Genomic DNA, 15,522 nt, shown 5'->3' with positions numbered 1-15,522 from the left:
CTCACTAAATAAAGAAAATAAATTGTGGTATATAAATATAACAGAAAATAATTACTCCATAAGAAATAACAGAAGAGACAATTTCAGAGATTACTGGGTAAATGTTAACTGATGCAAGAGGAAGTGAGTTAGAACATGGGGAACAAGTCATATGACTGTAACATTTCAAAGATAAACGATTTTGAAAGACTTGAGAGCATCCAGGAAAAAAAAGCAATTTTCTAGTGGGCCTATAATGAAGTACCAAGTGCTGGACTTGTTCCCCAAGGTGGGGAAGAGACCAAACAAGCCTTCTGGATCATGTGACCAACAAGATGCAGAGGCAGATTTCTCTGTGACATTCTCTCAAATTTCTCCCAAATAGGAATTCTGGGCAAGAGATTAAGGGAATTTCTGTTGCCTCCATGGTTTACACTAGGATCCCTAAGGAGACAACTTCAAATTAATAACAATTCCTAATGCTCTCACTCAAAACACATACACACACACACACACACACACACACACACACACACACACACACACCACCCTGCCTCATGGACCACCATGCAAGTTTGCATAAGCAAGTTCAATTCCCCCCACCCAGAAGTCACTAGGGGTAGAGCCTAAAGTCAGTGAAGAATGAATTCTCCAGCAAAAGAGGAGGCTGAGACAGCACTGAAGTCTAACCTCTAGGAAATCTCAAAGGAGGAAGAATAAAATGAATGATGGGGAATGGGGGTGGGGGGAGATTGAAATTTCCAAAGACCTTTAGAGGAAGAAAACTATACTTAAAAACTTTATGACATAAGAAAGATTTATCAAAAAGGTAAAATTAAAACAAGTAAATACATCTTTGAAAAAAATTACAAGATAAAGGAAAATGAATCAGCACCTGATAAGGTATAGGACTTTATATATTCCCAGAACACTGAACCACAATAAAATATTCCTGAAGGGTTTAAGAATGAAATAAGAATTATGAGAGCAGAATTTATGGCCTTCCCAGCAGAAATAAATTCACTTATAAATCTCAAGGAAGGCATTTTATATAAAAAAGTCATCATAAATACCAAAATATTTATAGCAGCACTATTTGTGATAGCAAAGACTGGAAACAAAGTAGATGCTCATCAATTGAGGAATAGCAAAATAAAATATGTACATGAATGTAAGAGAATATTATTGTGCTTTAAGAAATGATGAATATCATGAATACAGAGAAACATGGAAAGGTTTACATGAAGTGAGGCAAAATGAAGAGAGTCAAGAAAATAACATTCATGGCTTTTATTGTTGAGTCATTTCAGTCATATTTGGTTCTCCACGATCCCAGTTGGGATTTTTTCTGTCAAATATACTGGAGTAGTTTGCCATTTCCTTCTCTGGCTCATTTTACAGTACAAACTGAGGCAACAGGGTTAAGTGCCCAGAGTCAAACAATCAGTATCTGAAAGCATATTTGAAATTAGGTTCTACTGATTTCAGGACTAGTGTTTTATCCACTGTACCACCTTGCTGCCACATATTTGCAGCTACAATAGCTACAATGTAAATCCAAAAACCAATTAAAAATAATAAAAAAAGAATGCTGCCAAAAAAAGAAAAAGCACAACTCTAAAGAAGAGATTTAAAAAAGTTTCCCCATTCCACACTTTTGAAGAAGTAGATCTGTAGGTATAGTACATTTCACATGTATTTTTTAAACTTGTTCAATGTATTAAATCAGTTTTGATGATTTCTCCTTTTCTTTAAAAAAAATTATTTACTATATGGAATACTCCATGGGAGAGGAAGGAATAAGGATACTGGAGAATATTTTAGAGATATAATAAACAAAATATATCAATAAAACTTTATTTTTTAAAGAAATAGACAAAATATAAACCATTGACACCATGAGACAGCAAGAAATAGTCAATAAAATCAAAAGACTGAAAAAAAAGATCTAATATCAAAAATAATTGATCTGGAAAACAGGTTAAAGGAAGCTAACTTAGTGATCACTGGACTTCCTGTAAATGATTTTTTTTAAAAAAATCTAGAATCGTGTCATAAATCATACTGTAAAACAAAATGGTTATTTGATAGAATCAGCCAAAGTCTTGGTAGAAGACAAGAACTACCACTGTTATATCTGTATCACTAGCACTTGTCACAGTGTCTGGCATAGGGTAAAAGCTTCATAAATACTTATTGATTGATTTATGCCCTAAATGAACTGTTTCCCACTCCACCCTTTTCAATGGCTTTTTTATTTTAATGTCTTCTCCTCCCTTTGCCATTCCTTGGATTCATGAACATAATTGTCTATACATTGTATAAATAAAATTATTATGCCACAATGATATAGATTCATCTGTCACACAAAGTTCAATAAAAGGTTTTACTCTAGCATTATGATGTCATGGTATCATGGAATTGTTGGCTGGGAAACAGAGTGCAAGCTGTCAGTACATGTCAATGAAGCAGGTTCTTAGACAATTAACTTTTTTTTTTTAGATTTTTCAAGGCAATGGAGTTAAGTGACTTGCCCAAGGACACACAGCTAGGTAATTATTAAGTGTCTGAGGTCAGATTTGAACCCAGGTACTCCTGACTCCAAGGCCGGTGCTCTATCCACTGAGCCACCTAGCCACCCCCAGACAATTAACTTTTTAAACTAGTTCTTTTTTAATCCCCACACAAGTTACCAATTCTGACTCACTGAACCAGTTTCACAAACTATTATCTTGAACCCTTTAATGGAACAGGGTGGCTGCCAATGAAAGTCTAAAGGAAAAGCTAAAGGACAAGAACAAGTTTATCAATGAGAGATAAATAGATGTTATAACCAGTTGATTCTGTGTGCAGGGCAGGAAGTGAATCTAGGAGAAAGGAGGGGGATACAAGGATCTTTTTTGTTCTTTTCTTCTGCTTCTTTTAAATATTTTAGTCATACTGGATTCTTTGTAGCCCCATTTCGGATTTTCTTGGCAAAGATACTAGAGTGATTTGCCTTTTCCATCTCTAGCATATTTTGCACTTAAGGAAACTGGGACAAATAGGTTAAGTGACTTGCCCAGGGTCACATAGCTAGTGTCTTAGGCTGAATTTGAACTCATCTTCCTGATTCCACAGCTGGTAATCTATTCACTAAACCACCTAGTTCCCCATGTTAAGTATTTTATTGATGCTTTTTGTTTTAAAATCAGTTATATCTAGATATCCCCCACCTAAAAAATATATCCCTTAAAAGGAAAAGGTTAAGCAAAAACAATGCAGTGACCGTTTGACAATGTATGCAAAATTCCGCTCCAATGCTCTTTTTATGTCAAAGGAGTTGTTTTATCTCTTCTCTAAAAGCAAAACCACTTATTATAGTCACTCAGCATCTAATTTCCTTTTAATGTTCACTTATGTTGTGATCATTGCATACCTTATTCTTTTGGTTGTTTAACTCTTGCATCAATTCAAAGTCTTCTGAAATTTCTCTAAATTTCTAACATTCATCATTTCTTAAAGTGTGCATTTCATATGGTGCATATTTCATTCACATGCCATTTTGTTCAGTCATTCTCCAGTTGATAGGCACCCATTTTGTTTCTAATTCTTTCTTCATAAAGTTTCATGAAGATTTTGGTACATGTGGGACCTTTGTCTTTGACCTTCTACTAGGGTCAAAAGGTTATAAATAATTGAGTAACTTTTCTTCCATTGCTGATCTTCCTCTCATCCTCCCTTCCTCATCTCTTCTCTCTTCTTCCTGCACTATTTCTGACCTTTGGACAACCAATCACCTTTAGACCTACTACAGTTGAAGAGACCCATCAGACTCAGTGTCTGCAAGAATTACAGACATGAATCAAATCATCACATTCCACTTCTCTTCCATTTCTAAAAAGTTTATATTGTTTCACATAATACAAGAAAGGAAATTTAAAATAACTTTGGAGGATATCTCCTTTCCCCTAATGCTCCATATTGTTTGTCCACAATGTTTGTGAACCTTACTCTTCCAACTCACGCAGATAAGAAAAAAAAACAGTCACAGTTCAATCTGACATAACACAACTTTATTGATTTCTATTTTGACGTAGTTTATTGGACTCAGGTTTGAACTAAGCAACAATTTAAGTCACAATTATGTTAAAAATCACAAGATAGACATTCCCACAGGATGAAAAATCAGTTTCTACAACTTCTGCAATAATCTGCAATAATTAAGGATTCATTATGAGCTAAAAATTCATCTCAAAGTAATCAATGATGAAAAAAAGGATTCAAATTCCACAAGTATCTATTAAGTATTTTCTATATACTAAGTATTGAGAATTCAAAGGCAAAAACATGTTAGCAGTCAGCAGGAGGCAATGACAAGAGCCCTGGTTGTTTTCAGAGCTTGGGTTCAAATCCTCCCTCTGATATCTGCTATCTGTCTGGTCAAATTGTCTGGTCTCACTTTCCACATCTCTAAAATGAGGAGGTTAGATGAAATGGATTCTAAGGCCATTTGAGTTCTATGTTTACAATGTTATTAAGTCTGTAAGTTTTGCTTACATCATGGTAAATAATGAATTATTATCCATTTCTGTAGTAGAAAAACCAGTTAAAACACAAACAACAATGTATACAAAATTTTGCTTCTCCTTGTAACACTAGTAATCATGATTATTTCCTTCTTGATGAGGACCATGACATCAGGGAGATGATGCCATGGTATGTAGGTAAATTGGATTTAAGTGAGTGGGTGCTGTGCAAAGTCGCCAGCCTCACTTTCTCCTCTAGAGTCCTCTGGATCCAGTAACCAGATATAGATCAGGATGCCTGGAGATGGCCCTGGATGCAGTGGGAGTCGTTAACCTTTTAAAGCTAAGGTCTTTACCAATTTGAGGGATGGAAATATGGAGGAGGTAATTGGCTGATCTCAGGGCAACCCTTTCCTCCTTAATTAACCATATCATTTTACAACAATTAGCTTTTTTTAAAGCTTAAGAACAAAATGATGGTCCTGTAGGGTCCCATGGTCCTGGCTGCCACTAATCTGTGGCACATAGATTCAAGAAAAAAACTAAGAAGGGAAGCTAGATGGCTCAGTGGATAGAGCACTGGCCTTGGTGTCAAAAGAACTGAGTTCAAATCCAACCTCAGATAATTGACACTTCCAAAGAAAAGGAAAAGCTAGGAATACAATCATGATAGTGCCATGAGGCTCCAGTTGGGAAGGTTCCTAACAATTATATCCTAAATACTAGCGTGTGCTTGATATGATATTTTTTTAAAAAGCATTGTTTTTGGCATTTCATCAGCCTGTTACACTTCGCATCAGCAAACATTAGGGGAAAACTTGATCTTGCATTATCTTCTCGATGAAGGAGCTGAGTGGCTGTCTCACTCTCATTTGCCCCCCAAAATGCCAAGGTTAGTCCCCACTCCAAACATTTTTTCCTATTCTACACATATTTGTTATTTATCACTAAAAAGTGTGGAGAAGTGGGGAAAGAGACCTAGAGGTCTTTCTCCCAACTAAACCTCTTGGAAAACAGAAACTACATAAAACTTTGTATCTCTCAGAGCACTTCTTAATGTGCCCTATTTATATACATAAGTTTCAACTATTTGTATCGATTAAACTCTTATAAGCAAAGTAACTCTGCTTTATTATTCTCTCACAAACAGAGCAATTCTATGTAGAGTAGTGGAAGGTCTTGCAAGAAAAGACACAACTCTTTGCTACTATATTGGGGGGTAAGAGAGAAAAGGACAGGTTTTCTCTCCTTAGGAATTAGAAATTTATAAAATGTCTCACAGCAAGCCTTCTGTCCCAGAGGACCTAAGGACTTTAAAAGTTGAGAGGGTAACTCAGCAACTTTACTTCCAGTGTCCAAAGAAGAGTAAAATCAATTTCCTTTGGAATTCTGAAGCCTAACTACTCCACAAAACTCGTCATTGCTTCAGGTCATTGGGAAAAAAGAGCCCAAACCTTTATATTTGTGACAGGTTCTGTGCAAGTTGTTAGATGAGCATGTCCTGAATTCTACTGCACAGGACATGGTTAGAAGTTTCTGGGAGATATTCTCACTGATAATGATATTTTCCCCTTTAAAAAAATGCATCAAGTGTGAAAACATCTATGTATCAAAAATACCTCTTACAGATGATCATTTTCCAGTTTGAAAATCAACAATTTCCTTTATTTTTGTTCCATTGTTTTCCTTTGGGATCCTTCCAGATCCCTAATTGCCCCCAGATTAGTATTTTAAATCCCAAATAATTCTGTGGCCAAATTAGTTGGGGGATGCTGTACTAGATATTGTAGACAGTCCAAGTTCAAAAGGAAGGAACAAAAAAAAGAAAAAGTTAGAGAACAACATGGTATGATGACTACAGTACTATACTTGAAACTCAGGAAAAATATGAATTCAAATCCTGCCTCAGATATTAAGGAACTGTGTGAGTCTACACAAGACACTTAAATTCTTTTTTTTTAAGTTTTTTTTTTTGCAAGGAAAACGGGGTTAAGTGGCTTGCCCAAGGCCACACAGCTAGGTAATTATTAAGTGTCTGAGGCTGGATTTGAACCCAGGTACTCCTGACTCCAGGGCCGGTGCTTTATCCACTATGTCACCTAGCCGCCCCCACTTAAATTCTTTATGCCGTAATTTCCTCATTTGTAAAATAAGGATGTGGACTTCACAACATTTACTATGCCTTCAGGCTCTAAATTTATGATCCATATGGCCTCCGTGTGAATGAATGCCTACTTATTTTCTTGGGGAAGGAGAGCTAGTTTGAAGTTTCAAGTACATGATCTCATCTAGCACCCCAACATCAACAGGATGTAGTTTCTTAGAGACCCAATCACATGGAAAGATTCAGAAATTGCACATATCTGAGTTTTTTCCATGCCAATTGTGTCTACCTATTGCCAAATAACTCATTAGTCCATTGAGAAAATACAGATAAAAATGAGTTATTCAGAAATGAAAGAAATGGAAAATACTTTGGCAAAACTATGTTTGCCATGCTAAACAACTCAGGTTAGAGGAGAAGAGGGAAGATTAATGTACTTCCAAGAGACTGGGATCAATACCAGTTCTGTTTCTCCTTCTGTAAACATAAGCCATGACAGAAAAGGTCTTGGGTTAGCTGCAGCAACCATGAGTAATATAAGAGCTAAGAAGCTGGGGACTGACTTGTCCAAAGTCAGAAACCATCCCATCCTCTCCATAATCCATTAGATCATTTTAGATCTGACTCTAAGAGTCTTGAATTAGATAAGAGATACTCTGAGTCATCAGAAAGGAAAACAAAATTGTTCTCATCTTAGAAGGGCAGATACATTGACAAATAATCTAAATTTCTGCCTGGTGTAGCAAGAAACTCCTGGATTTAGCAAGAAAATTGGGGTTGCAATCAATCTGCTCAATACATGACCCATATGACCTTGAACAAGTCATGGATTAACTGGGTCCCAATTTCTTTATCTATAATTTGAAAGGACTAGGTTAAATAATTTTTATAATCCCTTCCAGAGCCATATCTAAGACCCTGATACTTTCCTTGGAAAGGAGAAGCTTTGAAAACTTTTGGAGTTGTTCTTTTCCCTCTACAGAGAAAAAGAAAAAGAAAAGAAAGAATGATTTTTTTAACTTTGGATCTTTAGTAAAGAATTATAGAAAAATTTCTTCTCATAGAACATGAAAATACATAGCTTCCCCTTCCCTACGACAATATCAATTTTATATAATTTACCACAGTAGTAAATAGCAGTATATGCCTAATTTGAAAAAGTTATTGAAATTTTTGGCTTATAAATTTGGAAAGTTCTTGAACTTTTTTGGCTTATAAATTAAAACTAATGGGGTTAGGGAGTAGGGAGGGAGGCTGGCATCAAGGTTCCAACCTCAAATGCTTCGCTTTCTATATCACTTTTAAAAAAAATCAAATTGATCCAACAGACAATGAGATGAAGATGATCATGAGTTAGGGTTGGGGAGAGAGAGGAAGCATGGCAGGGATATATCATGAGCTAGACCCAATGCTCAGGGTGCAATGAGGTCTGTACCTGGCAGCCCACAGAACAGCCTGTTCTAATTATACTTTTCTGGGGGTTAGGAAAAAAGTAGCATTGATCTAAGCCTCTGTGTACTGCCCAATGACCTGGTATTATGAGAACTTATCTGTCAACCTCGAGAGATTATTTTACTAAAGACGATATGATTTTATACCTTAAAATTCAACTTATCTGAACCCTAAGTGCCACATTCCTCTACCATCAATACAAAGGCTTTTCTCCTCCCCAAACTCACATAGAATTATCTTTAAAATTATCCAAAGAATGCCATTATGTTATGGGAGTAGGTTGCTTCTCCTATAATCTGACAGCCTAAACTCAAAGAGAATAGTTACTCGAACTTATCACAGGATGTAATCTGACCTGGATGTGAACACCAGGTCCCACCTTTTGAGTAAAATGACTTTCTATTTCAGGGGACAGATGGAAAGAGTGGTGCCACTGGAAAATACCCAGAAAGCAGGGTATAGTGCTTCTAAAAATTCTGCCTTATACTTATAAATCAGGTTGACTTTGTCTGTGATGGCAAAGAAAATAACAAAGCCATCTTCATAATTCAGGAGCACACCAATCCTAGTGGCCTTGGTGAGAGGCAGGTTTTTCTCCACATCATTGTGCCAGGTTGAGATCTTGGTGTTGAACCACTCCACACACCAGGAGGAGCCGTTGCGGCCCAAACGGCTGTCAGGACCCTGGCGATCCATGCTCCCATAGCAGACACCAATGCCACAAAAGGTGTTCTTCTGCAGCTCCACTTCCCAGTAGTGGACTCCCGACTGGTAACCCTGCAGGCCAAGGACCTGAGAGCAATAGGTGAATCTCTGGGGGTGGGATGGGTAGGCTTGGGGGACTGTGGCCACAGATGCTACAGTGTTGTTCTCTGACAAAGCCACTTTGTAGTTGGCGGTGTTGGAATCCAGAACCACTCTAGTACCATCTAAAGAGACAAACACTTTGACTAGGAAAAGTGCAAAAAACAAACTAAAAGGAGCAGACAGAAACTTCCTGGATCTGGTGTAGCATGAATCTCAACTCTATTTTCCAAACCCTCTCTGCCCAACTAACTCTTCCTGAATCATTCAAATAACTCTTGAAATTCTCTCTTTGATGAGCTTTTTCAGATTGGATTTTGCTGTCCCATCTCCATCCTCCTACCCAATTATAATTGACAGATTTTTTTTGTTCTTTTTGTGGTTTGTTTTTTCTTTTATTTTTCAATACTTTATATGGGAGTTGAAAGATCATCTGAGGGATGAGAGCAAGGGGGTCCAACCTTTTAACTTTCTGGACCTCATGCCCAACAAAAGACCCTTAAGGGCTGCATACAGAATTCAATAAATACCCTTTCTTGATTACAGTGAAACTCATATGACTAACCAGCACAACAAGAAGAGCCCAACAATAAATTCTATGAGGCCTTGCAAGTTGGACACACCTGATTTATGGAACAGAAAATTTGTAATTCAAATTCAAATTTAGCTTCTGACACTTAGCTGGGTGGCCTTGAGACAAGTCTGCTTTTCTCAGTTTCCTAATCTGTAAAATGGGGACGATTGGCACCTATCACCCAGACTTATAGTGAAGATCAAATGAGATAATGATTGCATATAGTAAGCACTTTATAAATGTTATCTATTATTATTGCTCTTAATTAATTACTAGGAAAGTGAGACCCAAATAGGGGAAGCTACTTTCTCAAGATCATACCGTTGGTAAATAACAGAACCAAGATTTCAAGCCTAATTTGCTGGGACTATGTAAACCAGGGATAGTGATAAAAGGTAGCATTTCTAGAGATGAGTTGTTTGCAAAGTATTTTACATATATTATGGCATAATTACACACACACGTGTGTGTGTGTGTGTGCAAATTCTCTGCAGATTTTATAGTATTATATGTGTAGTTATTATTAGTAGTTTTAGATTCCAGCTGTTGCTATAACCATATTGCAAACTCTTCAAGAGAAGAGACTGTCTTGTGTTTTTTTGTGACCCCAGTGTCTAGTACAGTACAACCAACATAATATTGACTTAATAAATATCTATTAAAAACATAAATTAATAAATGTTTGTTGGATGACTAGCTGGTTCTGAGTAAGTTAATCTATTTTGGGCCTCCATTTCCTCATTTGTAAAATGGAGATAATATTCTCTTAGTCTAAATATAGTCCAGATTTTGCTCTTACATCTAACTTGTACAATTTAATGGGGCCTAGAATTTTATTCAAGTAAGCATCAACTGAAGTAAGAGTCAGTTTGGTGGAGTAGAAAGAACATGATTTGGAGTTGGAAGATCTAACCACCTATTATTTGCATGCCCTTGAAGTCACTGCCCATCACTAGGCCTTGGTTCCTCATCTACGAAAGGAAGAAGTTGGACTAGTTGATCTCTCAAGGTCCCTTCCAGCTCTAAATCTAAGAAGACAACAAGGAAAGTGATGACAATCATTGAGGTCTCAGCTGAAGGGATTTTGGAAGCCTTGTCCTTGTTTTACAGAAGAGGAAACTGAGGTCTTAGGCAGTTAAAGTTGTTTGCCCATGTTTGCCCAGCTGTTCTCTTTACTATATCACTCCAATGAAGAGAGAAGTAATTATTAAAATATAACAAAATACAATAATAAGAAAGTCTATTGGTTTTTAATTTGATAATTTTATATAGCTTTTTTACATGCTTTTCCTCACTAGAGATGTCATTCAGGGGATACAACCTAAATTTGGGGCCAGCATATAATAGGACCAATATTGGCACTTTTCCTCTAGTCATCATTATAAATAGCCATCATAAATGCTTTTTTGGCTGATGATACTAATAAGGTCAAATCCTTATACTATAATGGGGGTGCAGTAATTTTTCAAAGGAAAGACCTTTGGAATTAAGTGAGATCCAGCATGAATGAGAGGCAATATGGTACAATGGAAAGAGTTCTGGATTGGAACTTGAGGACAACTTGGGATCAAATCTTAGATTCCATTACTTGCTAACTTTGCGACCTTGGACAAGTCCTTTTCCTTCTCTGGGAATCTTTTGTTTACCAAGTTGTAAAATAAAGGAATTTATACTTGATAAACTAAATTAGTTTCTTCTATCTCTAAATCTATAGTGCTGTGATTCTTCCCTGAGCTTCATTTTTCCCACTTGTAAAATGTGGGTAAGGAGGAAGGGAGGTAAAAGGGTGAATAAAATGACCTCTAAGGGTCTTCCCAGTTGTAGATCCTAAAATCTCATGTATTCCCCCATGGATAATGGCACTTACATTGTAGGAGTTCTGATCTGGATTTTGCCAAAAAGACTTCTAATACTTGTGTCCTCCGAGATGCTGGATTCTTTGATAAGGCATTGGCTTTTTCTGTAGCTGCAGAAGAGAAGTCCATCATCATTTCAAAATAAAAACAGAATAAGAGATTAAAAAACCAAGAGTCAAAAGCACACATGTCCCCACTCCTAAAAGTACTCACTCTCTAGGAGCTCTGGTTTTAAGTTTAAGTCTGTCACAGAATCTACTCTGGAATTCGGACTGAGGGTTGATGCAGTGGGAGGGCCTGAATGAGAAGAAAATTAAATGTATGATGTGCAGCAAGGCCAGGGCAGAAATTGGTCAATTCTTCCTTCTCTACTTTTTAAAAATACAGTTGGGCTTAAATCATTTAAACACAGACCTATTACCCAGGGCAAAGTCCATCTGGTCCCAATTAGGTGGCTCATTTCTGTACAAAACACCTAGAGAGAGACTGGAGGAGGGAGGGGAGGGAGGGGAGTTGCTATACTACAGAGTTACAGTCCCAGACTTTGGGGGTCAAGAAACAAGCTTGTAGTGGTTAAATTCATATCTGGGGGTGGGGAAGGGAGAAGAGGTGGATTAGCTGCTTATATTTACCAGGTTTCTTTGGTTTCTTTTCCTGTTCTGAAAAAAAAATACAATTTTTGGCATTAATATATTTTAAAACAAAATACTTAAACAGTAAAAGATGACAATGATATTAAAAAAACAAAGGTTTCATATCCATTCAAATATTTATAGCAGTATTTTTTGTGGCAGCAAAGAACTGGAAAGAAAGTAGATACCTATCAACTGGGGAAGGACTAAACAAATTGTGGAGTCTGAATAGAGTGGTATATTAAGTGCTTTAAGAATTGATGAGTGGGGGTGGCTAGGTGGCGTAGTGGATAAAGCACCGGCCCTGGAGTCAGGAGTACCTGGGTTCAAATCCGGTCTCAGACACTTAATAATTACCTAGCTGTGTGGCCTTGGGCAAGCCACTTAACCCCATTTGCCTTGCAAAAAAAAATTGATGAGTATATACAGAGAAATATGGAAAGACTTACATGAATTGATGCAAAGTGAAGTAAGCAGAACCAAGAAAACAATATATACAATAATGAATAAAATATTGGAAAATGAATGTTGCCAAACTGTAAAGAACAAGTTTAATACAAGAGATATGAAAAGGTACTCCTACTACTCTTATGCAGGTGACAGTAGTAATGGGAGTCTATGGGTGTACAACATCAAATTTTTGTATTAATGAGTTTTTGTTGAAATTGTTCTTTTCTTTACTTTTTTAAAAAAATTATTTATTACATGAGATAGCTCTGTGGAATGGGAAAGGATAAAAAAAAACATTGGGCAGCTAGATGGTACTGTGGAGAGTAAGCCAGACCTGAAATCAGGAAAAACCTCAGTTTAAATCTGGCCTCAGACATTTACTAGGTGTGTGGCCCTAGGTAAGTCACCTCACCCTATTTGTCTCTGTTTCCTATAAAATGAACTGGAGAGGGAATGATAAATCATTCCAGTATCTTTGCCAAGAAAACCTCAAATAGGGTCAAAGGGAGTCAAACATGAATGAAACAACTAAACAACAAAAACACTAGGTGACATAAAAACAAAGGCTACTCATAAAAATATATTTTAAGGGGCTGCTAGGTGGCATAGTGGATAAAGCACCGGCCCTGGAGTCAGGAGTACCTGAGTTCAAATCCAGCCTCAGACACTTAATAATTACCTAGCTGTGTGGTCTTGGGCAAGCCACTTAACCCCATTGCCTTACAAAAAAACCCATAAAAAATGTATTTTAAAGACACAAAAAAATCATAAAACTAAATAGACCTTTCCTTACTGTAATAAACGTTTGTGTAAAATGAAGAACCAGCATTATTTGTAATATGGAAACACTAGAAAGATGTCTTTCTAGTAAGATCATGAGTAATGCAAAGATGGCCACTGTCAACACTACTCTTTGATATGGTTCTAGAAATGCTGACTATAGCAAGAAAAAAAAAAACAAAGAAATGGAAGCAATAAACTCAAGCAAAGAGGCAAAATCATCTCTATTTGCAGGTAATGTGATGGCTTCAATGAAAATATCAATCAAAACAATTTATAAGCTCAGAAAATTAGCAGGATAGAAAATAAACCTATGAAAATCAGTTTTTCTTTATATTAATGACAAAACCCAGCAGGGGACATAAAAATAAATTCCATTCAATGTAGATACAAAATATATAAAAAATCCCAGCACTTTTCATCCAACCTTTCTGGAGAACAATTTGGAACTTCACCCAAAGGGCAACAAAAAATGTGCATTCCCTTTGATCCTGCAATACCACTGCTGGGTCTATACTCTGAAGAGATTATGAAAAAAGGGTAAAAACCATCACTTTTACAAAAATAATCATAGCAGCCCTGTTTGTGGTGGCAAAGAATTGGAAATCAAGTAAATGTCCTTCAATTGGGGAATGGCTTAGTGGTATATGTATGTCATGGAACACTATTGTTCTATTAGAAACCAGGAGGGATGGGGAATTCAGGGAAGCCTGGAGGGATTTGCATGAACTGATGCTGAGTGAAATAAGCAGAACCAGAAAAACACTGTACACCCCAACAGCAACATGGGGGCAATGATCAACCCTGATGGACTTGTTCAATCCATCAGTGCAACAATCAGGGACAATTTTGGGCTGTCTGCAATGGAGAATACCATCCGTATCCAGAGAAAGGACTGAGGAGTTTGAACAAAGACCAAGAACTATTACCTTTAATTTAGGAAAAAACCTGGTATCTTATTGTCTGATCTTGCTATCTCCTATACTTTATGTTTCTTCCTTAAGGATATGATTTCTCTCTCATAACATTCAATTTGGATCAATGTATACCATGGAAATAATGTAAAGACTGGCAAATTGTCTTCTGTGGAGGGTGGAGGTAGATTAGAGGAAAAATTATAAAACTCAAAATAAATAAAATCTTTTAAAAAAATCCTAGCACTTATCAACAATTCACACTCAGGATATGAATACAATCTTTACAACAAAAAATAACACCTAAACTAGTTAACAGACAATATCAAATGAAACTGACTTTTTATTAATTTGTAGAATTAGATATAAAACAGTATAAGTAAAGAATCTCTATCACTTTCACTTTTTTGGGGGGGTAGGGTTGCAAGACAATGGGATTAAGTGATTTGCCCAAGGTTACACAGGTAGGTAATAAGTGTCTGAGGTCACATTTGAATTCAGGTCCTCCTGCCTCCAGGAGCAGTGCACTATCTGCTGTGCAACCTAACATCCCCAAGGTCAAGAATCTCAGGGAAAATAATGGAAAAAAAAGGAAAGAAGAAGGCCTAGCATTATCAGATCTCAAACTATAGTAAAAAGCACAAATCAAAATTATTTTAAGTAAATAAAATTGTGGAGTTAATTAATGGAATGGACAAGATAAACAAGATCCATAAATAATCTTACATAAGTAGTCAAGTGTTCAGAACACCTAGTATTAAAGACTCCCTAATTTGCAAAACTGCTAGGAAAACTAGAAAGTAGTTTGGCAGATTAGGTATGATCCAATATAACACTAAGGATTCAAAATTGACACATAGCTTCAATGTAAACTACCACACCAAGAAAAATTTAGAAGAAAATGGGGGGGGGGCAGCTAGGTGGTGCAGTGGACAGAGCACTGGCCCTGGAGTCAGGAGGATCTGAGTTCAAATGTGACCCTAGACATTTAATAATTGCCTAATGGTGTGACCTTGGGCAAGTCACTTAACCCCATTGCCATAAATAAATAAACATTTTTCTTAAATGGGAGGTATTCTGAATAATTATTACTAGGAGAAGAATTCTTACCTAAATACAAGGAATAAATGTGATCAGAAAAGATGAAATGGATGGTTTCATAAAGTTGAAAGCTTTTGCAAAAAAAAAATCAAAGCATTTAGATAAGAATTAGAAGGAAAACTGTTCATTGGGAAAAAAATTTGCCTTTATATATGTCTGATTAATTTCTGATGTCTAAAATATAGAGGGAATTGATATAAATATCAATCAATAATTAATTTTTAAGCATTTGCTCTGTTCAGACTCTCTGTATGACATGAAGATACAAGTACATTTAAAATTATACACAGCATAAGTATAGGTGAATGATATTAGAAATGTCACTTATACTTTTGGGGATTCTATTTCTTCTTCTGTAAAATAAGAGG

General features: G+C 36.4%; 1 protein-coding gene across 2 annotated transcripts in view; it reads right to left on the bottom strand.

Moving 5' to 3' along the window:
- Positions 1-2,182: 2,182 nt before the first annotated feature.
- LOC141513637 (E3 ubiquitin/ISG15 ligase TRIM25-like) overlaps positions 2,183-15,522 on the bottom strand; it is a 33,116-nt gene continuing 19,776 nt past the window's right edge. The window contains exons 6-9 of one of the 2 annotated variants that reach the window (XM_074223659.1): positions 11,910-11,936; positions 11,491-11,574; positions 11,289-11,387; positions 2,183-8,972 (exon numbers count right to left, since the gene is read on the bottom strand). In XM_074223659.1, coding sequence (XP_074079760.1) covers positions 8,443-8,972; positions 11,289-11,387; positions 11,491-11,574; positions 11,910-11,936 — 740 coding nt within the window. In that variant the 3' untranslated portion in view covers positions 2,183-8,442. The remainder of the gene's footprint in view (positions 8,973-11,288; positions 11,388-11,490; positions 11,575-11,909; positions 11,937-15,522) is intronic. The other variant, XM_074223658.1, reaches the window with a different exon arrangement.

Source organism: Macrotis lagotis, chromosome 2 (genome assembly GCF_037893015.1).
Source record: "Macrotis lagotis isolate mMagLag1 chromosome 2, bilby.v1.9.chrom.fasta, whole genome shotgun sequence".
Taxonomy (NCBI): Eukaryota; Metazoa; Chordata; class Mammalia; order Peramelemorphia; family Peramelidae; genus Macrotis; species Macrotis lagotis.
Note: the sequence above shows the minus strand (reverse complement) of the source record. Positions and strands in the feature narration are given on the sequence as shown.